Source organism: Myxocyprinus asiaticus, chromosome 8, assembly GCF_019703515.2.
Source record: "Myxocyprinus asiaticus isolate MX2 ecotype Aquarium Trade chromosome 8, UBuf_Myxa_2, whole genome shotgun sequence".
Lineage (NCBI taxonomy): Eukaryota > Metazoa > Chordata > Actinopteri > Cypriniformes > Catostomidae > Myxocyprinus > Myxocyprinus asiaticus.
This window is the reverse complement of record NC_059351.1, coordinates 13,409,044-13,434,862: the sequence shown is the minus strand read 5'-3', so window position 1 is coordinate 13,434,862 and position 25,819 is coordinate 13,409,044. Positions and strand designations below refer to the sequence as shown.

General features: G+C 37.7%; 1 protein-coding gene across 2 annotated transcripts; it reads right to left on the bottom strand.

Moving 5' to 3' along the window:
* Positions 1 to 40: 40 nt before the first annotated feature.
* Positions 41 to 25,240, bottom strand: LOC127445229 (FERM domain-containing protein 7-like). 2 transcript variants are annotated; one of them, XM_051705128.1, is made up of 13 exons: positions 25,224 to 25,240; positions 24,537 to 24,677; positions 10,203 to 10,307; positions 10,027 to 10,069; positions 8,106 to 8,184; positions 7,912 to 8,009; positions 7,662 to 7,776; positions 6,806 to 6,953; positions 6,380 to 6,475; positions 5,751 to 5,914; positions 4,445 to 4,513; positions 3,963 to 4,038; positions 41 to 3,834 (listed from the first exon to the last, which is right to left on the bottom strand). In XM_051705128.1, the coding sequence occupies exons 2-13, from the start codon at positions 24,603 to 24,605 to the stop codon at positions 2,776 to 2,778; spliced, it is 2,121 nt and encodes a 706-aa protein (XP_051561088.1). In that variant the 5' UTR covers positions 24,606 to 24,677; positions 25,224 to 25,240; the 3' UTR covers positions 41 to 2,775. The 2 variants fall into 2 exon arrangements, with proteins under 2 accessions (XP_051561088.1, XP_051561089.1); XM_051705129.1 differs by having other exon boundaries at positions 7,662 to 7,773.
* Positions 25,241 to 25,819: the final 579 nt, after the last annotated feature.

Genomic DNA, 25,819 nt, shown 5'->3' with positions numbered 1-25,819 from the left:
GCATTTTTAGCTGACTGAACTAGGATATCCAGTTTTGGAGAATTAAATGAAATAAAGTAAAAAAAAAAGAAAAAGGAAGTGAAAACACCACTCTGAAGCATTTGGAAGGTTTAAAAGAAAAGGGGAATGTGTAGCTCACTCAAAAATGAAAATTTTGTCATTGTTTAATCACCCTTATGTTGTTCCAAACCCCTGTTTCTTTCTCTCTTCCATGGAACTTCTTGAATTCTTTCTGATTAGTGTAGTAACTATATATTTAGGGCCTGGATTAAACTGATAGAATATTTTGACAAAGTGACACAATGCACTTTAACGTCACATATTACTGGAATGTGCTGTAGACTGATTAATAGGCAATGATGAAGTAAATGTGTACTGGCATCTTAACTTTTGAGATTTAGTGAATATTATTCTGTGGATCTATTTGGTCCTCTTTAACGTGAGTGCCATCCCAAGCTTAGACCAAACCCTTCGGCTTTCACCTCCAAAACAATTAGCAAGTCTTTCTGTGTCTGCGCCCTCAAAAACAGCATAGGCACCAAAATACGCTTCACTTACTAACTTTAAAAGGTAATCTAAGAATAACTGATTATTTCCATGATATTAACTATATTCTGGAGATTATTATTAACCTTATGACTTTCGTTGATGCTGTTTCATAGAGAGGCATTGCTGCTTATTATTTGTACCGTCTGTGGTTGTGTAGCTTACATTAATTTGAAAATCAAAATTGTATAGCTGCATTAAAATCTTCTCTCTTATCTGCAGTTGAGACCTACAGCTGCAACATTACCCAACAGAATAGTATAGGTAGAGATTAATATGACATTTAGGACATTTGACAATTAAAAACATCTGCTTTGTAAAGAGGTAATTGATATTTTCTTTGCATTGCAAAAGCTGGTCATAAAAACCTTCATATACTACCAAATGTTAATAATCATTGGTAAATACCATCAAAGAGAATTGATTTGATTGATTTATAACTATCTTATAAGATGTACTGTAAATCTACTGGGTGACCAGTGTTTTAGGCTCATTCCAACTGAGCTCGTTGAACTCTTTGTAATATATCTTTGAAAATATTCTACAGAGGTGACCAGTGTGTGTATGTGTTTTTTTTTTTTTGTTTTGTTTGTTTTTGTTTTTTATAGAGATTATGAATTGTTTACATGTTTGTGCAGCTGTACTGTGAATTTACCTTTGTAATTTACACTGTTCTTTTGTTGAAATTGTATGTATTGTTGCACTACATTTTAGCTACATGGCTACCTGACCCTAACCATTCCATTGTTGATTTTGTTGTTGATTATTTTTGTACATTCCTTTGTGACTAAAATGTTTTAACAAACTCTTGAGTTTATGAATGTGTTCGGAGGTGGGGGTGGGATTAAACAAAGCTCTTTTGAAGGAAGTTAAAATAGCTAAAATAGTATAGCATGACGCCCAAGGTTCATCCAAAAATACCAAAATCTTATACATTATGTAGATTTTATGCTGTAATAAACTACAACAGAGATCTACAGACTTGTTTTAATGATCAAACGAAGACCGATTAATAATTGGGTTAACCCTAACCCTAACCCCCCAAAGCAGCTATACAGGAATTTACACTATAACAGAAAATTAATTAATATAATGCCAATGATTGTTATTTAAGTTTAGAGCTATTAGTGGTTAAAATGAGTAAATTAAGTGTGTTGTAGGTCAATGGTTAAACAAAATTATTTTGTATGAACTATAAATGTTATTGTTAAAGTCCTTGAAGTCATCCTGAATTAACTGAGGAAATACATGTAGATGCATTGTCCTTTGATTTTGGCCGATGAAGGCTTTTGTTAGCTGTTAATTCATTTTCTATGTAGTTACATTTTTTAAGAGAGTGTTGTCCCTCCTTTGATGAAGTTGGTATAGGTATCATTCAGTGAGGTGCGTCGCATTCCGTCTGGAAGCTTGTGGCAGGTAATTTTGGTAGAAAATGAAAATTCTCTCATCATTTACTCACCCCCAGAGCTGAGATATTCTTCTAAAAATCTTCATCTGTGTTTTGCAGAAGAAAGAAAGTCTACACATCTCAGATGACATGAGGATGAATAAATGAGATAATTTTCATTTTTGGGTAAACTATCCCTTTAATAAAATTGCAAACAAGCCCACACATTTGTAATGTTAAACAAAGATGTTCAGCCAAATAAAAAATAAAAAAAGTACTGGTAATTAACCATGTAATGCTAATAAAACATTTTATACAAATAACCTATACATCTCATTTAATAACAAAATTTATTGACAGTTAAAAAATCTATTGACAAAAGACATGTGATCCTTGCAAAAATGTTTTAAATACATATCACAACAGTAGCACACATATCAAAGAAACAGTTGTTAGTGTTCTGTCCAATCACAAACATCTGCATTGTTAGCTGATGGATGCATCTTTCTATTAGATACGTAACTCTGGATTTATTACTGGATTTCCTGAAAATTTACTCAAGATCATTACAGAATGTTTATCCATTTAACAGAAGTAAATTCTCAGCTGAGATATCATTTAGTGAAATAAATTATTTATTGACTAAATAATTCCAATGCAGTTTACCATAAAATATAACAATAAATCAGAGATGCAAATAGATCTTTCTTATTTTTCGTATTTACAGCATATACCTAATTGATAATGAGTCCCCTCTGTCTTTAATACTAGCCAAAGGTCTATAGGTCACAACTCATATTATTTGTTCAGCAGATCCATTAATCATGGCCGAGATCAAGATTTTACAACTTCACCACCTTAACAGAGGTGAGAGCTTTATTCTCCCCATCATTCTGACCTTCTAAGTCCTCTTCCTCTTCGTCTCCATCCTCTTCATCTAGTTGAAGGCTTCCAGAGGAGAAGCGCATGTGTGCCAGTGGACCAGAACGTACCACTTTTCCCAGTGCGGGAAAGTAGGGGTAGAAGGTGTCTGAATCCGAATCACTATAACTGCCTGTGCCAAGAACGCATAAAGAGGTAGGTCTTTCTGGGAGAGGCGATGGGCTTAGGGGAAGGTAGGTGGGCCTGGCAGGAACCTGGTGTCGAGAGAGGTGTGGATAATACCCAAGTGGACGATATTCAGATGCGTAGGCAGCAGCGTTTGAGGCAAGTGTGGGTCGCTGGAATTTGACATCTAGTTGGCTGGAGGCTTGACGTGGCAATCCAGTCTGAAACGTGGAGTCATCGCTGTAATGGCCCGCCTCCACTCTACTCGATTCCAGTTTCCTGTTCAATCCTGTCCTCAGCCCTCCTGCTCCTCTAGGATAAAACCTTGATTCGGTCAATCCTAGGCCACATGGCCGGAGCCTTTCCTGTTGTTTTTGTAGTAGTGGTGACAAAGAGGATGGTAAGGAGTGGCCAATTTGTCTGGGTAAGTATTGCAAAGGCAAAGAGCTGTGATGGGTTTGAGGAAGGCGGTCTAGGGATGAGGACGTGTGGCCTTGGAGTAGGTATGGGTGAGTTGCGAGTGGAAATGTGGGTAGAACTGGGTGGAACTGCAGATGGGGCGTGTTAGGATAGAGGAGCACAAGATGCTGGGTGCTTGGAGACAACCGTTTCTTCGGCTTCTGTCTTTGAGCTCCCCTACCGCGATGTTCTGCTCCTGATGTGGACAGCGAGCGAAGCTTAGGAGAAGCAGAGTTGCTTGAGAAGGCGGGATTTCTTGGCAAGGGCCTGGATCGTTCCAGCTCGTTAGCGAACATGACTTCCACAGCCGATAGGCTACGTTTTGCTTTGCCTGACTGTTTGTTTTGTTGCTCTGCAACGGTTGAGTCAGGAGGTAGATTGGACTGTTCATAAAGCTATGTGAAAAAGGAACATACAGTAATTTGAGAACCAGGACAAGAGATACTGTTGCTGTGATTGTCTCTAGATGGGGTTGCTACAATCCCAAAGCACATTTGAAATCCAAAGAACTGTAGGACAGTACCTGCTTAGAGACATCTGTGAGTATGTCAGGAGAGGATCTGCATTGTCGAGCGTCAAATTCAGTCTTACAATGGGTTCTGAAAAATAAGGAAAAACGAGCTGGAGATGCAGTAAAAAAACATTGCTTACAGCATTGCCCACCAGTAATTTAGAGGTGATGTGTGTAAGTTTATATTTTAAATTCTCCAATCCCAGATTATGATACTGAGATAACTTTAAGTAAGCCATGCATAGGTTGACTGTGTAAACACTGAGGCTCTGCTTGAGTGGCCCAACATAGCATCATTGGCTCAACCAACGGTGAGAGTTTGAGATGGGACTACCTTTTTGTCCTACCAATAGCAGATGGGTGGAGTTTCATTATTTTTGCTACTGCGTTTGGTGCCACTAATGGTGCAGAAATTGCACAATTCCTCTTTAAACGTAATAACACATTGTACATAGGTCTTTTTTAATGTGATAAACCCCAACAAAATATCTTACCTTTCAAAAGGCAAATGTTTATTTTCTCTGGAGCCCACACACTCAAGAAGTTGCTTCTGTGTCCTGCCACTATGATACAACAAATGCAAACAAAAAAGATACAAATTTTAGGCAAGAAACATACTTTATGCAAGTCTGTGTACGCAGATGCAAGCGCTTGACCAATGCCTTGTCAGCGTGCAATCTGGTTGAACATATTTAACGTCCGTTCTTGCGTAACTGTGGCAGAAACAAACATCATTACACAAGGGGGTGATAGAGTTACCTTCAAAAGTATGTGCCATTGAAATGGATGTGTTCTTATTCAGGTAAGTTGCTATAAATATATTGACTTTAACATATATTGCTCAGCAATATTCTTTTCAAACTGTTGCTCCACCATGACAGGCTTGAGAATGAAAACCTACTGTAGGAGAGGACAGTTCACAGTTCACACTAATGTCCACTATAGTGTCCCTTGTGGCAATGTTGAGAATACTAAGCTTATTTGCATTGTGTTATGAATTGTGGTCTGACACATTTGGGAATGCAACGAAAATTACGTTTTCATCGCTTGAACCGTCTGTGTTCACATACTTGAATAGGTCAAAAGTTTAGGGTCACTTACTCATTCTTTATTTTTATTTTTTATTTTTTTCACATTTTAGAATAATAGTAAAGTCATCACAACTATGGTATAATAGAAATGGAAATATGGGAATTAGGTTGTGAAATCTAAAATAAACCAAAACTATGTTATATTTTAGCATCTTCAAAGTGGCCACACTTTGTCTAGATTTTGCAGAAATGTACTCTTGGCATTTTCTCAACCAACTTCTGGGATGCTTTTTAAACAGTATTGAAGGAGTTCCCATCTATATGTTGGGCACTTAGTGGCTGCTTTTCTTTATTATTTGGTCCAAGTCATCCATTTCAAAAACTTTTTAATAAATTAATATGTTGGCACAATTATATTTTTGTCTACAAAATTAATTTAAAACATTTAAGCATATGCCTTCAGATCAAAAGATTTTTAAGATCACTAGAAACATTTCAGGCAAGTGACCCCAAACTTTTGAACGGTAGTGTATGTTCCAAGATTTGTCTGATGCAAACAGTTGAATTATAAACCAAGTCTCTAGTTGTGTGCACTAAAATGCTCTGTCTAATGTTCTCATTACAAATGAAATGCTCCTCTTTTAGAGGGTTTAGGTAGGACAATGCAGGGAGTTTCATATCATAATGTATTTAGACAGCTGGGGCTGCTGATCAGATTCCATAATTGGTCCAATCTAAAGTCTCTGTGGACACTGTGTCTGTTTTATACCTGTATCTGAAACTGGATCCTTTGCTGGAGAGAAGGGATTTGTGATGTGACTTGGGCTCCTCAGCCAGTCTGAAGAAGGCATGGTACTCCACACACGTCTTCCAGAATGCTTTACACACATCTCTGCTGGCCATGGAAAACTCAACGGTGTCCCTCCTCGAAGGCTAACATGTTTAGATTTGCGTGAATGACACTATTGAAAATTCTACACCATAATATTGTGTTGGTTTTTCAGCCTCAATTCAGTTGCTTTGAAACAGGCAAATACTGACTTGCGTATAAGGAATAGATGTTTCAAACATTTCTGCCAAACGTTAACATAAAATATACATGAAATTAAATTGCTTTCCCCATTTTCACCACTTTATTGGTTAAAATGGACAGAGGGTGGATAGAAATTTTGACTGAGAAAAGCCAACTTGATGCCAGCTATCCAACAAAAAAGATCAGCACTAATGGAGATAAATGAGACATGAAGAGGAAAATTATTCCAAGTGTTGTGGAGGAACTATTGCATCCTTTTCCAACAATTTCCACCTTAATGCCTGTTTCAGACAGCACGCCAAAGCAGAGCATCAGCAGCGCGATACAGCATATGGTAACAACATTTTTTTTTTTTCATGACTCACCCCAGTCTCAGTGTGGAGTTTGATCAGGAAATGTTTCCTCTTGAAGCTCAATTTACGGATCTTGGCCCAGCTGAAGGTATTGATCTTTGTGTTTCCCTGATAATGGTAGAAAATAGTAAATATTTAAACATGAGTGAGAGTGTTCATTATTATTTCTTAGAAGTATTTTATGTTGTCAGTAGGGTTGACAACTTTTCGGCATCCGAAAGGGGATGTTTGATCATGTTGAGCACTTCAAAACAGGATGGGGGTCCCCCTCAAGCATCTCGCCAATAAAATACAAGCCAGTAGACGTCCTGTAAGGGACCTCTTCAATTCGGCCAAAACACGGGCCGAAAAATAAGTTGGCAACCCTAGTTGTCAGATACTGTCAACTGTAAAATGTTTGCGAGTATTCAATTATCAAATTAGCAGGCTGAACTTTACCTGAAAGACAAGCACTCCCATATGTGTGACAGCGAGGTTGATTCTCATGCCTTCTCCGTCATGTGCAGGGTGTGGGCGGATCCCATACATGTCCATTTTCCGGGCAACCTCCAGCAAATGGATATCTGATTCAGCAGGAGTGTGACCTCTGACCCCATACCCCAAAAGGTATTGTGTGAATGGTAATGGACAAAACTAATTTTAGGGCTTGTTTAGACAGACATAAAAAATCTTACGTTTTTTTTTTTTTGCCTATCCGACTCAGATACATTCCGTTTTTTGTAGTCTGAACAGCTTCCCTGTTCAGGGAATTAAATCTAGTGAAATCCAGTGAAATCCAGTTTTTACAAGCCTGATCCAAAGCACCTCTTTACTAGGTGGTTTGAAATTTTTTTTTTTTTTCAATATGTCTTAATCTAAATGGTCAGATCAGATTTCATGTAGATTTTTGTCATTCGTTGTTGGGCAGGTTGTTACAGAAGTCAGGTGTTGTGACAAAAAGACACATAAGACATTTGTCTGCAACAAATGTGTTCAGATTTGGATACTGCCCTTGTGAAAAAAATTATCAATAGCGAAATGTCCATTGTGAAAGTCTCAAACATGGTGAATCTACGCAAGTTTGCGTAGTTACTAAGACAACCAATATAGACGTGCTAGCAAAAGTGCAGTCTAATGAGTAAAAATCAGATCTGGCCACGTATAACTTGCAGTTCGATCAGAATATAGCTTAAGTGTTATATAAATTGGACTGAGCAATTTAGATGGCATATCATGTACAATATATTCAGACCTTATACAAGTGTAAAAGGGAACGTCATCCTGGTATGTCTGTGTGTGTCAAACAGTGTGTTACCTGTGTTTTTTATGAAAGCGAATGATTTTGTGGTCCAGATATTCCTGGTTTGGCACATACTGCTTATTTTCAAGATGATGAGCATCAAGCTCCTCATCAAAATCCCCTATTTCTGCTACAAAGAAGGACAGAGACAGAGAGTTAACTGTCTGTTACTGTGAAGAGAGAGAGAGAGAGAGAGAGAAAACAGATAACATCTGAAAGTTCTAGATTTTGATTAAATGTAACTTATCAATGACAAGAGAGTTACCTTGCAGTATATGAGAGACCAGCAGGGCGGCGCTGTTGTCATTACAGGTGAGGCTGCTGTTTGATAGATCCTGTTTGATCTGAAGGGCAAAGAGATACCTGCATAAAAGAGGCATCAGTCAGACTGAACGCATATCACCTATCACTATCTATCTATGTATCTGTCTATCTATGATACAGACATGCATGGTTCACCTGGTTAAGCCTCTCTGCAGTTGACCCGGGTCAGGAGGAAAAAACTTCACAATAAAATGGAATGCCACCTCACTGCTATCTAAGAGAAGAACAAGCACTGTATTGAGAAAACTTGAAAAGTACACATACTGTATTTCCTTAAAGCAATATTTCGACCAAAATCGAAAATTCTGTCATACATTGCTCAACCTTATGTAATTTAAAACCCGTTTGACTTTCTTATGAAGAACACAAAAGATGAAATTGATTTATACTTTTCCCTATCTATTCCCATTGACAAGTGATCAGTCATGTGACACCCAATCCCGGAACTGAGCGCCCATGAGCAAAGATGGCAGCCTACATTTTGTTGCTTTCTGGGAACTCTGCACTAACTAAGCACAGTCATAGAGATGAATGGGGAAGCTAACGGATAGCTCTCTCCGGGTATTTTACAGCTCCATGGTTTCAGTTCAGGACGCAGGTCAGGAGGCTAGTTCTGTTGACAGCATCACGATTACCAGCTCCCATCCTGGACACATATCACTGTGCACGCTCAGGTAGGGCCACACTCGGCATTTCACAGGAACAGTGAACGAGCTACCATTAACTTCTTATATGCTTCGCATCCGTTTCTTATGCGTGGGATTCGCAGATCCAATAATATCACGTAAACTGTTCCTACCATCGTCCAATGAGGGGCTGTCTTAAATCCCCTTCGAGTGGTACGTGGAAGAGAGGGTGTGTCTTATAACTGAGTCGATTCATTGGTTGCTCCCATGAGTCAACAGTCCAATGGCATTTTTTAACTTGATTCTCAATTGGAGAAAGAAAAGGAAAAGCAAAATGAAAAAGAAATTATTAATAATTTCAAATTAATTAAGAAAAGCAACTGCCAACCAATTTAAAAGGTGCTTTTAAAGTGCATTAAAAAGTGCAAGACTCAATAATGTACTCATTTATTTCTACATTTAAGGACATTTTAAACATGAAAAAAAAAAAACATGATTTATTAATGCACAATTTTATTGTTAAATATAATTACATTTTTAAACATGAATTAAATAAATGCATTTAAATGTGTCTTTTTATTTGTCCATTTATAAATGGACTTATTCAAGTTTTTATTTCCAAATTAATAGATTGATAATTTATTCCTTCATTCTTTTTTAATTGGCACTCCTGGGCTTCAGCAGGTATGGATTGACAAATGGAAAAAGAAAAGGAAAAGTCAAACAATAAAGAAAAACAACTGGCAAATGGATGAAGAAAAGCAACTGGCAAATGAATGAAAAAAGCAATTGCTAAATGCTTTTTAAAACACAATTTAAAAGGTGCATTTAAAAATGACTTATTAATGTGCTATTTTATTGATAATATAAGTACATTTTAAAACATGAATTAAATAAACACATTTAAATGTGTCTATTTATTTGTTCATTTATAAATTGGTTTATTCACAATTAAATGTGTCTATTTATTTGTCCATTTATAAATTGGTTTATTTATTCACATTTTATTTTCAAATTAATAGATTGATAATTTATTCCTTCATTCTTTTTTAAATGTCACTCCTGGGCTTCCATAAAGGTGTTCATTAAATGTTTCCCTTTATGTTCTGTATAAGAAAGAAAGTCATACCATCACATGAAATTGAGTCAATTATGACAGAATTTGTTTTTTAATTTTTTTTTTTGGCCTAACTTTTCCTTTAATAATCTTTTAATACAAAGAGTCAATGGATAGTAATGGTGTCTGGGATTGTAATACAAATTTTTGTGGTTCATTCTCAGATAGAAATGACTCCGAAGTGACAATGCAAGTAAAAACAGGCAAGTAAAACACCCCATTCTCCCCTACTGTAAGTTAGGATAACAAGTTACCAGTCAAAAAAGGGGACTTTCCATAGTGATACTCACAAGAGTATCACTATAGAACTTACTCTTTATCTGTTTAGCCACTGGTTTCAGGAGTTCAAGCCAGACCTGTGAAACAAAGATTTCTTTCAAATATTTAAAAGAAATAGAAAACACTAGCAATCAAGTACTTAAGGGTCAATACGGTTTATTCACAAACATTGTTAATGACATGATTGACAGGTCAGAGGTCTTGACTCACATAGCTGCCAGTATGGTGACGGAACTCCAGGCCAAAGTACTCTTTCTCCAGCAGCTTTAGATGACCACACACCTTGTTGAAGAAATCAGAACCCAGGATCTTTCTCTGTTAAGAAATGATAAAGGAAAGAATGTCATGGCTAAAAAAGCAACATCATCATAAAATCAATATGTTGGTTCCGAAAGTTCATGTACCCTGAAATAAACCCCATTCTGCCAATTTACTGACAAGCGGCATCCCAATCAGACATTTTTGCATCATTTCGATGGTGGTCAACTTCTTTCAGCTAGAGGTTGCATTTTTGCTCAAAAATTACATTTTCACTCTATTGCCAGTTAGGTTTAGGTTTGGGGTTTGGGTTAGGTCTGGTGGCCCAGGGTTGCACAACACAATCAAATTAGCATAGCAAATAAAAGCTGAAAACACAACAGAAATAAGACAAAGCCCAACGAAATTAAGCCACAACACAACTAATTAATCCACAACATAACAAAATAAACCACTGGGATGGCAAAACACTCAGGGGGATCCCCCAACTTAAAGAGTTGGAAGGAATAACATTCCTGTCAAAAAAACATAGTCCTCCTAACCATTATTTGTGTGTGTGTGTGTGTGTGTGTGTGTGTGTGTGTGTGTGTGTGTGTGTGTGTGTGTCAAATTGGACTTACAGTGACACCTAGCAGTGTAGATGCTGCATCATTCAAAATCAATAGTTTTCAGTTAGCAATGAAATTCACAGTCAACCATTTTTTATTTAATCCAAAGGTGAAAGTGTCCAATAACAGGTTGGTTACTGAGATTGAGTGAGTAGTATTCAACTGGTCATTTGAGCCTAACATGGCAGCCCCCATGATTTGAATGTTGATCAGAGAAGATGATAAATGCTTTTTACACAGTTAAACATTTTACTTGACTCAACCATCATCAGTGTTACTTTTGGGTGATGTGACTTCAGTGTCACATTGGAATTAACTTAAGTGAAATTAACACAGATTTAGTTCTTTCTTTAGCATCTCTATTACTTGATGAGGGTGTTAATGAGACTGTGATATGATTTGAGAAGAACTTCCTCTGGTAATTGAATCTGTAGCAACTGAACTGCCCGAATAGGATTATGGCAAAGTCAAATGCTCACTGAGTCAGCCTTAAAATACAGGGTTGCTATCTGATGAGTGTGTTTATGTGTGGGGGGTACATATGTGTGTGGGGATTTGTTCCTAAACCCTGTATTTACTGTGACAGTGAGGAATAGGACCTCCCCATTATCTTGTCACAGAGAAAGAACAAGAGAAGAAGATAGAAGGGTAAAGTCTAACAAGGGTGAAATAGGAAGCTGAAACAAGACCACGGTACAAATATAAAGAAAGATCAGAACTTAAAACATCACATCTGGTTTTTGAATTTCTTGGGAAGGAAATATTTTCAATATGTACAGTATACTGGTAAATCTTTCAGATTAGGCTATTTTTAAAGAAAACTTGGAGAATTTCTCTAATGCTTTATTCAGGGCCAAATTGGATTTAGAATAGATTATAATCGATTATAATTGACTGAGAATACTTATTTCTCTGCAACCTGCAATATTTCTCTCTCTCCATCTTTATCTCCTTTTCTCGGCTCTATTTTCTCTGCCTCTTTGCTAATTGCCTGTTTTGCCTGAGGATGTGGAGGGATGCTGGCATGCTCTCTGGAATGAGGCCAGGACATGCTTGTGTTCAACGTACACAGGGATATTTACCCCTATTCAGACACATACAGTACATGCCTCACAGGCACTCACTCACTCTCCCTCCCTCTCTTTCTCTGTTCATCTCTTTCTCCATCTGACTTTATATCTCACCTGCTTTTCCTCCCTATTCTTTTGCTTTTTACCCCTCATCCTGACTGGTACAACAAGACTGCACCCTGTAAAAGCTGCGAATACCCTACAGGCACACATACACACAGCACCCCCCATGGAGGAGAAGAAGCAAGCGGATAATGGGACATGAAATGATGCTCCTTTACAAGCAAAACACAGCTGGACCAAAAGTGAGAGACTCCTCACACAGACATTAACCCAGAACACAAGGATGATGCTGGTGACAAGGGATGTGTATATATATATATATATATATATATATATATATATATATATATATATATATATATATATATATGTTCTCAAACGAGACGTTTAAATAAATAAACTTTTATTTAAATATCTCCATATAAGCATGTTAATGCTGCCACCATTATTTATTGCCCTTGTAGAATGCTTTTACACAATTTAAAGAAACTGTCATACTTCAGTGAATATTTCACAAAGTGAGCGAGAGAGAGAGAAATCTCAAAAAATATTTTAATAAATGTAGTATCTATAAAATGGCCTGTCTTTTTATTTAATATACATTATATTTTAAAAGCTGTTTTTCTAAATGCACATTAATATATGAATGCATTCATGTTTTTTTTTATTTTTTTTTTTTTTTTTTTTTTTTTACTACCTTTCAAAATGAATAATATACGTATATGTATAGCCTGTATTAAAAAAACGTCCGGTTACACTGTACGTCATCTTAACTAAACACTCGAGACAGTTTGATTTCTCACCTCCACCTCGAAAACTCTCTCGCTGTCGTCCAAGAAGATCACGCGTAAGCGCAGTTTCTCATTCTTATTATGCGTAGCTCCCCTTTTGACAGGTGTCTTCAGCAACTCGAACTTATCCCCCATCTTATTTCATGTGTATATTTAGGGTTGAAGTATCCTAGCTTAGTTTATTACTAATTAAGGAACAGAGGGTTCATGTGGGTCATTATCCGTTTGAGCTAGCGAAGGGTTGCGCGCGACTGTCTCGTGACGACTGTTCACGCATCCTATTCAGCGTCAGCATCACTTCTGTGAACCCACTGCATCTATACTACCACACAGTTTATGGCGGTAACCGATAAACTACCGAACCAATATAAAACACATACAAACTAACCGGTTCTTACGTCGTGGACCAAAGTGAATGGACGTAGTTTTTGTTTTGGTTACTTTTTCACGATTGCAAACAATTCAAAGAAATACAAAGTAGAGAGTATCTATCTATCTGTCTGTCTGTCTGTCCATCATCCTATCTATCTATCTATCTATCTATCTATCTATCTATCTATCTATCTATCTGTCTGTCTGTCTGTCTGTCTGTCTGTCCATCGTCCTGTCTGTCTGTCCATCTATCTATCTATCTATCTATCTATCTATCTATCTATCTATCTATCTATCTATCTATCTATCTATCTGTCTGTCTGTCTGTCTGTCTGTCTGTCTGTCCATCATCCTATCTATCTATCTATCTATCTATCTATCTATCTATCTATCTATCTATCTATCTATCTATCTGTCTGTCTGTCCATCATCCTATCTATCTATCTATCTATCTATCTATCTATCTATCTATCTGTCTGTCTGTCTGTCCATCATCCTATCTATCTATCTATCTATCTATCTATCTATCTATCTATCTATCTATCTATCTATCTGTCTGTCTGTCTGTCTGTCCATCATCCTATCTATCTATCTATCTATCTATCTATCTATCTATCTATCTATCTGTCTGTCTGTCCATCATCCTATCTATCTATCTATCTATCTATCTATCTATCTATCTATCTATCTATCTATCTATCTATCTGTCTGTCTGTCCATCATCCTATCTATCTATCTATCTATCTATCTATCTATCTATCTATCTATCTATCTATCTGTCTGTCTGTCTGTCTGTCCATCATCCTATCTATCTATCTATCTATCTATCTATCTATCTATCTATCTATCTATCTATCTGTCCATCATCCTATCTGTCTATCTATCTGTCCGTCCGTCCGTCCGTCCGTCCGTCCGTCCGTCTATCTATCTATCTATCTATCTATCTATCTATCTATCTATCTATCTATCTGTCTGTCTGTCTGTCTGTCTGTCTGTCTGTCCATCATCCTATCTATCTATCTATCTATCTATCTATCTATCTATCTATCTATCTGTCTGTCTGTCTGTCTGTCCATCATCCTATCTATCTATCTATCTATCTATCTATCTATCTATCTATCTGTCCATCATCCTATCTATCTATCTATTAAAATAAACTAAATATTTTCCGTCCGTCGTCAGTCCGTCCACCCTTCTATCCATCCATCCATTTATCAGATGTCTTTCTGTCTGTCTAGGCTTTTTTTTTTTTTTTTTTTTTAAGATGTACACATTTCAATTTTCTTGTAGATTTATTTATTTAGAAAAAAAAAAAAAAAAAAAAAAAACGCCACCCACACAAACAGAGCACATTAGACACAATAGCCCCCTCTTGTGGAGGAAAGGTTGAACTTCAGGTTCGAGAAATCACGTTCTTTGCACCTCCTCATAACTTCCACGAGGGGGCAGTATTTCCAAAGAAACACTAGTATTTCCAAAGCAACACTAATTCCAAGAGAAACGTGATAACGCAGCACAGTATTTCAAAATAAGGTCTTATATATTTATTTATTTAACTGTTTCACCCCACTCCTCTCTCGCGTCCTCACCTTTTGTGTTCTGTATTCCTTGGCAGGTGAATGTAATCTCCTGTTTAGATACGGCAGAGCGGAACCTGTAACGGGAGCCGAAGTCGGAGCTCTGGTGACCAGCTGCTGCTGTTCCATCACATGTCATCATCGGCCCTGTTTGATTTTCCGTGCACCTGTCGGCCTGCATGTTTTCTACCATCACCTAATGCTTTGCATGTGTACGGCTGCTCCAAGAGGCAATCTGCTTCTTTGAGCACGCAAACTTAAATTTTCATATCTTGCTGTGTTTTTCACACACACTCACACAGAACGGTAGCCTAAGCAACAATACGTCAGATGATGGGCTTGGTTCACTTTTTTTGAACCAGTGAATATTTCTCAAGGAAAATATGTTTTTAAAATACATTTTCTGTATAGATACATGCCACGAAGTCTTGGTTTCAAAAACGTATCGAATATGACCACTGTTATTGCTTGCCAACAATTCATTTAAAGCTACACTATGTGAGATTTTTGTGTTAGAAATGAACAAAATTTCATAAATGAGCAAGTAAACCAACAATACGTCTTCCAAACCATGTATTTGCCTTCCCCCGATTCACTATGGTAAGCCTATAATAATTATTTTATGTTCTAGAGCTGTCGGCTTTGCTACATGCAACGCATAATTTAAATTAATTTAAACTGACCGAATACTGTTCACAACACCCTACACTATCATTTAAAGGTTAAACTTCTGGCGCACCGTGTCACGTGACACAACAGTATGACGTTGATTTCCTTGAAGCACTTCTGTGGGCACAGCGCCAACAAAAGTGGCCCTGGTAAAAAACCTCTTTAAGTTTTTGATTGAGACCTGTTTGGTTGTAAGGAGTAGTGTCTCTAGTTTAATTTGATATGCTCTTTAAAAAATGCATAATTTTTTTTTTTAATGAAAAACAAACACAACTTTTTTGAGTATAAAGCAGTGTTAGTGTTTGCACAAGCTTTCCTCTGTGTAAGTGTGTGTGCAGATAGATGTGTGTAAAAGGCAAACTGTCTCATGCATTTGTTTCTCCCACCTTAAAAGTGCTATTCCGTGTTATTGCTCATTTTCCACTTGAAGGATATAAAAGCACATGCTTATAAAGAGTTACTACAAAATGTCAAGGGTGTCATTCGGAAAATGCCACACACTGCCTGGCATAACAAGGGTGATATATTTTAGAGCTTTGCTGTTAATTTAGTAAGCCGTCAGTGGTCCTATGGTTCATCTCACCCTATGGGGTCTGGGAATAAAAAGCTACCGGAAAAGGTCTAAACCATTCCAACTTTTGCCCTTGATGATTCATTCACCTACACACTCAAATTCACATATTTAGCCAAACATCTGCCTTAAATGGTTTTCCTATTAGCTAATTCCCTGTAGTTGTTTTCCTGCCTGTTTGACAATGTTGGATAACTCAAGTAATTTACTGCTGGTTATTTGTCAGGTCATTACAGAGGAAAATTGGACTGAAAAGTGTTGTGTTTCCTATTAAATGTTAGATTAGATTATTATAATAGTTTTTTTTTTTTTTTTTTTTTTGTAACATATTTTGCAAAGAACATGAAACTGCATTCACAACCCATTTTACTTCCGTAATGTGATGTATTTCAGAGTGAAACTGAATTTTCAAAGAAAAACAAATGTATGGTGGGACTTTTCATCGGGTATTGATTGGATTGTGAAAAGTACTGTAGCTGTCCATCTCAGAATGGAAAAAGGAAAGTTATTACATATTGATAAAAGATTTTGAAGGCAATATTATTTCTTTTAAATAACATGCACTGATGAATCATGCACTATAAAACCAATGTTTTAAGAAACTATTTAAGAAATGTGAATTAAGAAACTAAATGGGGTCAGTTTTGATTTCATGTTGACTTTAAGTATTGGACCTTTAATAGCTGCTTCAGAGGTGATTTATACCTATTAGTGTTGTCACGGTACTAAAATTTCAGTAGTCGGTAACGATACCAGTGAAATTTCATGGTTCTTGATACCAATTTCAATTATCAGCAAAAATATACTAATATGGTAATGTGCTATTGAACACACTTCATTAGCCTATATAAAGTTACATTTAAATGTAAATAATAAAATAATTTTGTGTTTCCTTCAAGTGTTTCTCAATTAAGTATGCATTGCTTAAGTGTTTTCAAGTAGGGCCCTTCAGAAATTTTATTTAGTACAAATGCACTTGTGATATATTTCTTTATTTTTAGTATTATTATTAATTAATCATTATTTATTATTATTACTACAGTGAATATTACATTTAACTATACAGTTGTAATATATTTCTGTTGCAGTTTCTTCAATTTCATGCATCTGGCTTTTATTTTGAATCGTGCTTTTATTCTGAAGTGAGCTTTTATTTTGATGTGTGTTTTTGACAGAAACTTCACTTGTCCGGATAAAACATTCACTACATGGCCCAGTGTGATCGTTAAAGGTTAAAGCGCAACTGCTGTGATTGAATTATATTAATATACAGTATAGTCTACATCAGTGGCGGTTCTAGCTTGTATGGCGCCCTGGGCGAACTCCCCCTTCAGCAACCCCCCCCCACCACCACCACCACCACCAACAAAATGTGTTAGCAGGGGAGGGGGCCGCTTCTGCCCATGTCGCCCATGCCTAAATCCGCCACTGGCCTACATGGGCTGACCGCTTCACGTTGGATTTGTGCTCTGGATTGTCATCTCATACAACGTGAATGGAAACTCCACAGACATTGAGAATCTGAGTATGAGCAGTCGGCTTCGCACATTCATTTAAAGCACGCAGCTCATGCAGACTATGATACTACAGTACTGATACTAAATAAGTGACGTTAAATATCTCTGAATTGTCCTTTAAAAAAAAGCCTCATCTCTGTATAACAGAGGTCGGCTACTTTTTGACATGGAGTGCCATTTTTTATTTTCCTGGTCAGTGGCTGTGCAAATGGCTTGCACGCGCTGCACGAGTCTGTTGGGTATACTGCAGTCTTGTCACATTTTAACTTTTTGTTTAGCCTCCCATTCAGCTCATGAAAACACGCTGCCTGATCATGAGGAAGGATTACATCAAGATGTAGATTGGAATGCAGGTACGGAATTTCATATAAATAAAATAGTCTACTCCTCTCTCGCCCTTGCTGGCGTGCCAGTGATTACCCCTCCAGCATTGGCACACGTGCCATAGGTTGCCGACCCCTGCTTTATAAGGAAGTTCAATAGAAAGATCCAGCTAATGTACAGTATGTGCAGCCCTCAGGTACTGTATGTCAGTTCTTACAAAGGAAAGGATATGAAAGTGTCTTTGTGCCATTTCTCAAGGGACAATCCCAAGTCCAGCCCCCTCACCCCTCTGGGGGCCATGTCTCGAGAGAAGTATTCCTATGTCTTCGCTCTCAGGCTGATGTCATGACCAAGGACAATGTCACAGCCCATTAAAATCGTCCACACTGTTGGATCAAATTCTGTCTTTGGTTTTCAAAAGAAGTACTGTAGGTTGAGAGGGAGAGATAAGGAGAGCAATCCCTTTATCCACACTAAAATGAAATTTAAACCCCTACTGTTTTAGTCCGTGGAACGGACGGTAATGTGGATTCATTCTTGTTTGATTTTCTAAATCTCCTCCTCCTCTTGTGTTTTAAATGAGATTACATGTCACAGTTTAAAAGACTGAGGAATTTATATGGAAAGAGAGAATCTGTGCTATGGTTACTTTGCATGCTAATTGGGATTTTTAAGGGTTTGTTTCCCAGAGACTCAAGCATGTAACAGCAGTTTTTTTTTTTAAATGTATGCTCTCTGAGCATGCATTTGGGAGCTATATTGCTATCAACTTAATGCAGTTGTACTGTTGCAGCAGATTGTATTGAAACTGGAGGAGGAGTCTTAATGACTGTTTTTGAGGTGGTCCATCAAGGTGACCTAAAGCCACTTGCCACATCATCTAACCCTTGTCATTAACATCTTACCATCTGAACTTTTTAGGCCTGAGAACTTTGAACATGGAAAGGATTTACTCCATTCAACATATCGGACAACTTGTGTGTAGTCATGCATTGCCAGACTTTTGTTAATGGCAATATGTTTGGTCTAAATTGTCTTAATCTTTTTTTTCAGCCAGGAAAAACATTATTTGGTTTACAAAAAATGCACTGATGAGCCAAAACATTATGACTATACAGGTGAAGCGAATTACGTTGGTCATCTCCTAACAAGGCCATATGTCAAGCTCTGGGTAGATTACATGGTAAGCAAACAATCAGTTCTCGTAGTCAATGTGTTGAATGTAGGAGAAATGGGAAGGAGTACAGACCTGAGTGACTTTGACAAGGGCCAAATTGTTATGGCCAGATGACTGGGTCAGAACATCTCTGAAACGGCAAGGCTTGTGGTGTGCTTCTGGTCAACAGTTTTGAGTACCTACCGACAGTGGTCCGAGGGGGGATAAACCACAAACCGGCGACAGGGTGTTGGGCACCCAAGGCTCAACGCTGTGCAAGGGCAACAAAGGCTATCCCGTCTGGTCCGAACTGACAGAAGGTCTACTGTGGCACAAGTCACAGAACATTTTAATGATGGTTACGCGAGGAATGTGTCACAACACACAATACTTCACACCCTGCTGTGTATGGGGCTGCATAGCCGCAGACTGATCAGAGTGCCCATGATGACCCCTGTCCACCATTAAAAGTGCCTACAATGGGCACGTGAGCATCTGAACTGGACCTTCCTTCTTTTACATCACATGGACGGCTGTGTGCGTGTTCACCTTTTACCTGGGGAAGTGATCTGGGGCACCAGGATGCACTGTGGGAAGAAAACAAGCCGGTGGAGGGAGTGTGATGCTCTGGGCAATGTTCTGCTGGGAAACTCTGGGTCCGGCCATTCATGTGGACATCAATTTGACACGTGCCACCTACCTAAACATCATTTCAGACCAGGTACACTCCTTCATAGCAATGGTATTCCCTGATGGCAGTGGCCTCTTTCAGCAGAATAATGTGCCCTGCCACACTGCACATATTGTTCAGGAATGGTTTGAGGAACATGATGAAGAGTTCAAGGTGTTGCCCTGGCCTCCAAATTCCCCAGATCTCAATCCGATTGAGCATCTGTGTGATGTGCTGGACCAACAAGTCAGGTCCACAGTGGCTCCACCTCGCAACTTACAGGACTTGAAGGATCTGCTGCTAATGTCTTGGTGCCAGATACCACAGGACACCTTCAGAGGTCTTGCAGAGTCTATGCCTCGGTGGGTCAGTGCTGTTTTGGCGGCACGTGGAGGACCAACAGCATATTAGGCAGGTGGTCATAATGTTTTCGCTCATCAGTGTGTATGAAATTACATTTTGTATAAAGAAAATTAAGCCTATATTTTAGGGGTGTAACGGTACACAGAAGTCATGGTTCGGTACGTACCTCGGTTTTGAGGTCACGGTTCGATACGAGTTCGATACGACAGGGAAAAGCAACAAATCCCAAATGCTAGGTTCTTTTCATTTATTTTGAACAGACAGTAGTGCAAATTACAGTTTGTTCCACCTAGCGGCATTTAGTCCCCCCTGAGGTAGTTGGAACAGTACAGCCTCCTTTAGTGTATTAAGCATTAAGCAGTAAACAGAATGCGCTCTTGCATAGGCCATATATTTTTTTGTGGGGTTGATTAAAAAACAAAAGGTATTTGATCACAATCAGCTACAAAACTGAAAAGCATCTCTTGTGTTATAAAAGTACAAAATAAATAGAATAATGAAAAATAAAACTTGTGCATTAGGAGAAGCCATTCTTGTTTTGGGTTGATGTATAAATGGTCTCTTCTTCTGCTCTTTTTCCTGTTGTGGCAGTAAGCAAACAGCGTTGCATTACTGTGTGCCCCCTTCTGGATTGGAGTGTGGGTCACCTTTGACTGACTCAGATGCATTCTTCGTCTGACTGCATGCACCGAACCGTGACGTCAGTACTGTGACGGTTTGGGACGAATACATGTACCGTTACATCCCTACTATATTTAGAACCATTAAGATTTTTGCATTGTGACACTACTGTATTTTCTGTACACTTAAAGGTATAGTTAACCCAAAAATGAAAATTCTCTTAGCATTTACTCTCCCTTATTCCATCCTTCTTTCATCTGCAGAACTCAAATGAAGATTTTTAGAAGAATTTCTCAGCTCTTTTGGTCCATACAATGCTAGTGAATGGATGCCAAAATTTTGAAACTCCAAAAATCACATAAGTCAGCATAAAAAAAATTCATAAGACTCCAGTGGTTAAATCAATGTCTTCAGAAATTATATGATAGATGTGGGTGAGAAACATAAATATTTAAATAATTTTTTTTACTATACATTCTCTTCCCTGATCAGTCAATGGCTGCGTCCGAAACCAGGAAAATGCTGCCTCCGTAGCCTGTATACGGAGGTAGAAAGGGACCAAGTCCAGGCACGTCCGAATCCAATGTTCGCGTCACATCCTGTCTACTGAGATACCTTCATCTGATCGATTTTTGAAGGTAGCATAGATGTATCCTTCGCTGCCTATCAAATCTCACAATCCTGTTCATGCGGATCCACAGCGGTTGAGCTGAAGAAAAAAAGAATGGCGGCCTAAGAGGCTGTTGATAGCCAATTTGTGTATAAATATATGTTTTTTCCCACTTTTACAACTTTTGATTCCATTTCTAGCAAGAAATTAGTATTGTAGTTATTACAATTTAGTTATTGTAGTATGCACTTGGTTATTGCCAAAACTATCTTGATTTTGTTCTAGATTATTAGATTATTGTTGGATAAATGAAGAAGGCGCGTTACCTTTAGTGGACACCAGATGTCGATAATCAGTTGCTGGTATCCTAGCAATGATGTGACATTATGCTGCCTCAGTAGTCTGTCCAAAACCAGTTTCTGGAGGTACCTTCTTACGCAAACCCTGTCTGTTGTGTCATTGACTGAAAGGGCAGCGAGGCAACAAGACAGCTACCTTTGGTTTCAGACGCAGCCAACCTCCACTTTAACTTTCACTTTCACATTCTTCTTCTTGTGTTTTTGGTGATTCACATTCTTTGTGCATGTCACCCCCTACTGGGTAGGGAGAAAAATTTCTAGCAAAAAAGGACTTAAATATCAATCTGTTTCTCACCTACAGCTATCATATCACTTCTGAAGATATGGATTTAACCACTGGAGTCTTATGGATTACTTTTATGCTGCCTTTATGTGCTTTTTGGACCATCAAATTTTTGGCACCCATTCACTTGCATTGTATGGACCTACAAAGCTGAGATATTCTTCTAAAAATCTTAATTTGTGTTCTGCAGAAGAAAAAAAAATCATACACATTTGGGATGGCATGAGGGTGAGTTAATGATTAGAGAATTTTCATTTTTGGGTGAACAAAAATGTAATCCCCCAACTGTCATTATCTCAGTGCGTCTGGGTGTTTTACGTTTACTATTCCTATTGTTTTCAATAATGATTATCATTACTGCAACAGAAATCAGTGAATTTCTGCTATTCTGATATATAAATATTTGACAATGTAAATAATATACCATTTTATTCATGTTGCGATAATGAGAATATCATAATAACCATCTTTTTTGCATTGCTTTATTTAATTTTATGCTAAATATTATTTATTATTTGTTTGGATTTTGGAGGAAAAAAGGACAAGGACATTAGGTCTCGTGTGAACAGGTCAGGTTTCGTGAAAATCGCCTATTGCACCGACATGTAAAGCGACCAATATAGTTCGTTTTGATTTTACATGCTGTTTAGGGGTGGGCTTATGTCACATAAATAGAATGGGGTGGAAAAATTCATATAATTGAAAAATGGTATGAATGATTGACTCTTCAGGTAAAAAAAATAGCTGAAATTGTGTGTAGGTTTTTAATTAGACTTTCTGATCAAAAAGAAAGAAATACTGAACATTTCACACACATAATCAAAGCAGAATAAACAGTTCTGCTTTGATTTCTGAGTTCTTTTTGTAAAATTATATACAATTCTGCTTGTGGATACTGTATCTAGTTTACTTGCTACTAAGTGCTCCTAACAAAACTCTGAATATCTTTCAAAGGTTTGATGCCAGTAACTTGGCAAACTTTGGCAAATCCAGCACAGTTCTTCCTCAAAAGCACTTGTATCTTTTAAACAGGACTTTATTTGTGGACAAATCAGTGCACCTGTCTCCAATATGTTGCATAGGGCTAGCCACGCAGACTGGAACTGACAATTTCAGCCAGCTCTTTTCATTTTCTGTGCAACATGTATCAGGCAGTCAGTGAACATATTGAGGGGTCCATCTGAGGCTGATACAAGTCACATGTATCATTGTGATAAAAAAAATGGTGCTGCCGATTATATGGAGGATACTAAAATCTTCTCTGAGGATGAGGATTGTATCTGCATAAGCTCTGTCTCTCTCTTTCAGTCTCCCTCTTCAGAAGTCTGAAGTCTGTGTTGTCTCATTTTATGTCAGGGTGGTGAGGAACAAAGAGCCGACTACCTGCTGAAAGCTAAACTTGTGTCATGATACTCCTGAGATGATTAATGGCTTTGCTTATGATTTCATTAATCTATTAATGCCACTGATAAGTGTCCTGCAGCTGAGAGAGAAGGTCAATGTCAAAATAAATCTGGACACTCATTAACCCCTCAAGCCAAACCTCTGCTCTTCTGAAAGGTCTGCACAGAGAGAGACAGATGGAAAACTGCCCCACCCCCCCACCCCCACCCTAAATGGAAATCTTGTTTCAAACACATTTGGCATTGTTTCTTTCTGTGGAAAACCAAAGGAGAAATTTAGAAGACTGTGATGGTTGTTCTTTCCCATGCTATTACAATGAATGGGAACGTGCTTTAAAGCTTAAAAGAAGATACTAAAGCATGTTAAAAGTAGACCTATATTTCACCCAAAAATGGAAATTCTGAATTTGAATGATCCATCCGATTTGTGAACAAAATATTCAGACGGGTTTGTGAACTGGATCAGCTGGTTAATTGAAAAGATCCGAGTCAAAAGAATGATTCGTTCACAAAATGGACTTCTCTCATGAACTCATTAATGTGCCATGGACAGCTAGGGTGTCAAGATTTTCAGTGAATAAATCTGGGTCTGTTTCTTCAGCGTCATTGTACGGTATGGTATGCAACCATGGAACTTAACGTTCTAGTCGTATGCACCATTTTATAATACTTTTATGGCGCATATTTTCCTTTATGAAGTTTGAAAGCTCCAGTTCCCATTCTTTGTAATTGCAGGAAAAGAGTGACCAGCACAGTCTTCAAAATTTCTCCTCTTATGTTGCATGAAAGAAAGAGTCATAAGGGTTTGGAAAGACATGAGGATGAGTAAATAATAACAACATTTTCTATTTCAGTGATCTATTCCTTTAAATGTATGCAGAGTGTACATGTCTTGTAAAAAGATAAGAATCTTAAAATATTAGTGACAGGTCAGTGACAGCAAAATCACAATTGATGGATTGTGCGTGTATTCTTGATCAAGAAAAACATAAATGCTTTCATAAGGTGCCCATAAATCCAGCCTTACACCTGATACAAACTCTAAGATTAATACAAGACAAGACAAGACAATGTTTTTTAGATCTTTTGTATGATTGATCTTTTGGGGAATTTTAAGTTGAATACAGATAAAAGGGCTCAAACTGTAGGTGTTTTTTCCATCGTCTACGGTGGCCGTGAAGTGCAAAACAAAACAATAAATCTAAAAACACAACGGCAATTCTGTTGAAATGGAAAGGGTAGGTACCATAGCTTCTCACCTGATTGGCTGTGTGAAAGAGACCTAGTCCTTTATTCAGGATTGGTTCATTGATTACATCAAAATCCATGCCAAAAGGTCACTGGCTAAAAAACGAAATCTTTTGGAGTGTTTTCTCTCTCGGGAAAACAGTAATGGGAAACTTTATAACACAGAGAGTAAAAACAGCAAGCAGAAAAAGTCAGTTTTAGGTACAATGTTCATCTATGGTCTCATATCTAATGCATAAGGGACCGTTTTAAAGTCCACAAACTGCACTAAAACTTTGGTGGCGTCCAAGCGTTCATTCAACTTGCATGTTTTAATTTAAAAAAGACTGTTGTTTAAAAAAAAATACCCATCAAAATTATAAAGGTTCCGGTTGCTGCCAGTGGATAGATTTTCCAAGTATATCTAATTATATGGATACAGTATTCAATTATTTTAGAAAAAACACCACTAAAATTCATCAAGATGTAATTTTTACATTACAAAGGTTGTAGCAGGCTGCCAGTGGTGTGAATGACTAACTTGCATTGATAATTATTATTATTATTTAAAAAAAATAAATGGAATACTGTATAATTCCACATCCTGGGAAAATCTAACCTAGAGTAAGTCAGCATATCTAATAGCAGCCTAATAGCTTGGTAAAATTTCAGCATTTTTTATTTATTTTTTTTCTAGAATAATTGAACACTGTACTCACTGGACATGCTGGCTTCAAATGTAGAAAGTGAACCATCACGTCGGCAGTCTACTGCAACCTTTAGAATGAGAAAATAGTTTTTTGCGTGTTATGTTAGATTATGCAAGTCAATTGAATGAACACTTGGACTCCGGTGTTTTAGCACAGTAGATGCACATCGTACCTAAAACTATCTTTTCCTGCTCGCTGTTTTTGCTCTCTGTGCAAGTGTCCCATTACTATTTTACTGAGTGACAAACCACTCACAACTGTCAGTTATTGAGCATTTGGAACACATTTTGAAATAATCGCGCAAGTGGGCAGAGAAACAGTCCTGAGGAAAGGACTAGGTATTCTCCACACAGCCAATCAGGTCAGAAGCTATGGTACCTACCCTTTCCGGTTCGACTGAATTGCTGTTGTGTTTTCTGTCTTGCCATTGTGTTTTCTGAATTGTTATTTTGTCTTTGGATTTGCCGTTGTGTTTTCTGTCTTGCCATTGTGTTTTCTGAATTGTTATTTTGCCTTTGGATTTGCCGTTGTGTTTTGCACTTCATGGCCACTGTAAATGTCTCATGGATCAACTTTTTCCTTCATGTCGACTTTTTCCATTTCTT

What these genes read in the sequence shown, in the direction of transcription:
- LOC127445229 (XM_051705128.1), bottom strand. Translation starts at nt 24,605, where the DNA reads ATGGATTTTGATGTAATCAATGAACCAATCCTGAATAAAGGACTAGGT. An exon ending in AGTGGCTAAACAGATAAAGA is followed by an intron (nt 8,185 to 10,026) that starts GTAAGTTCTATA and finishes TTCTTCTCTTAG; the next exon opens with ATAGCAGTGAGGTGGCATTC. An exon ending in TGGGAGTGCTTGTCTTTCAG is followed by an intron (nt 6,476 to 6,805) that starts GTAAAGTTCAGC and finishes TACCATTATCAG; the next exon opens with GGAAACACAAAGATCAATAC.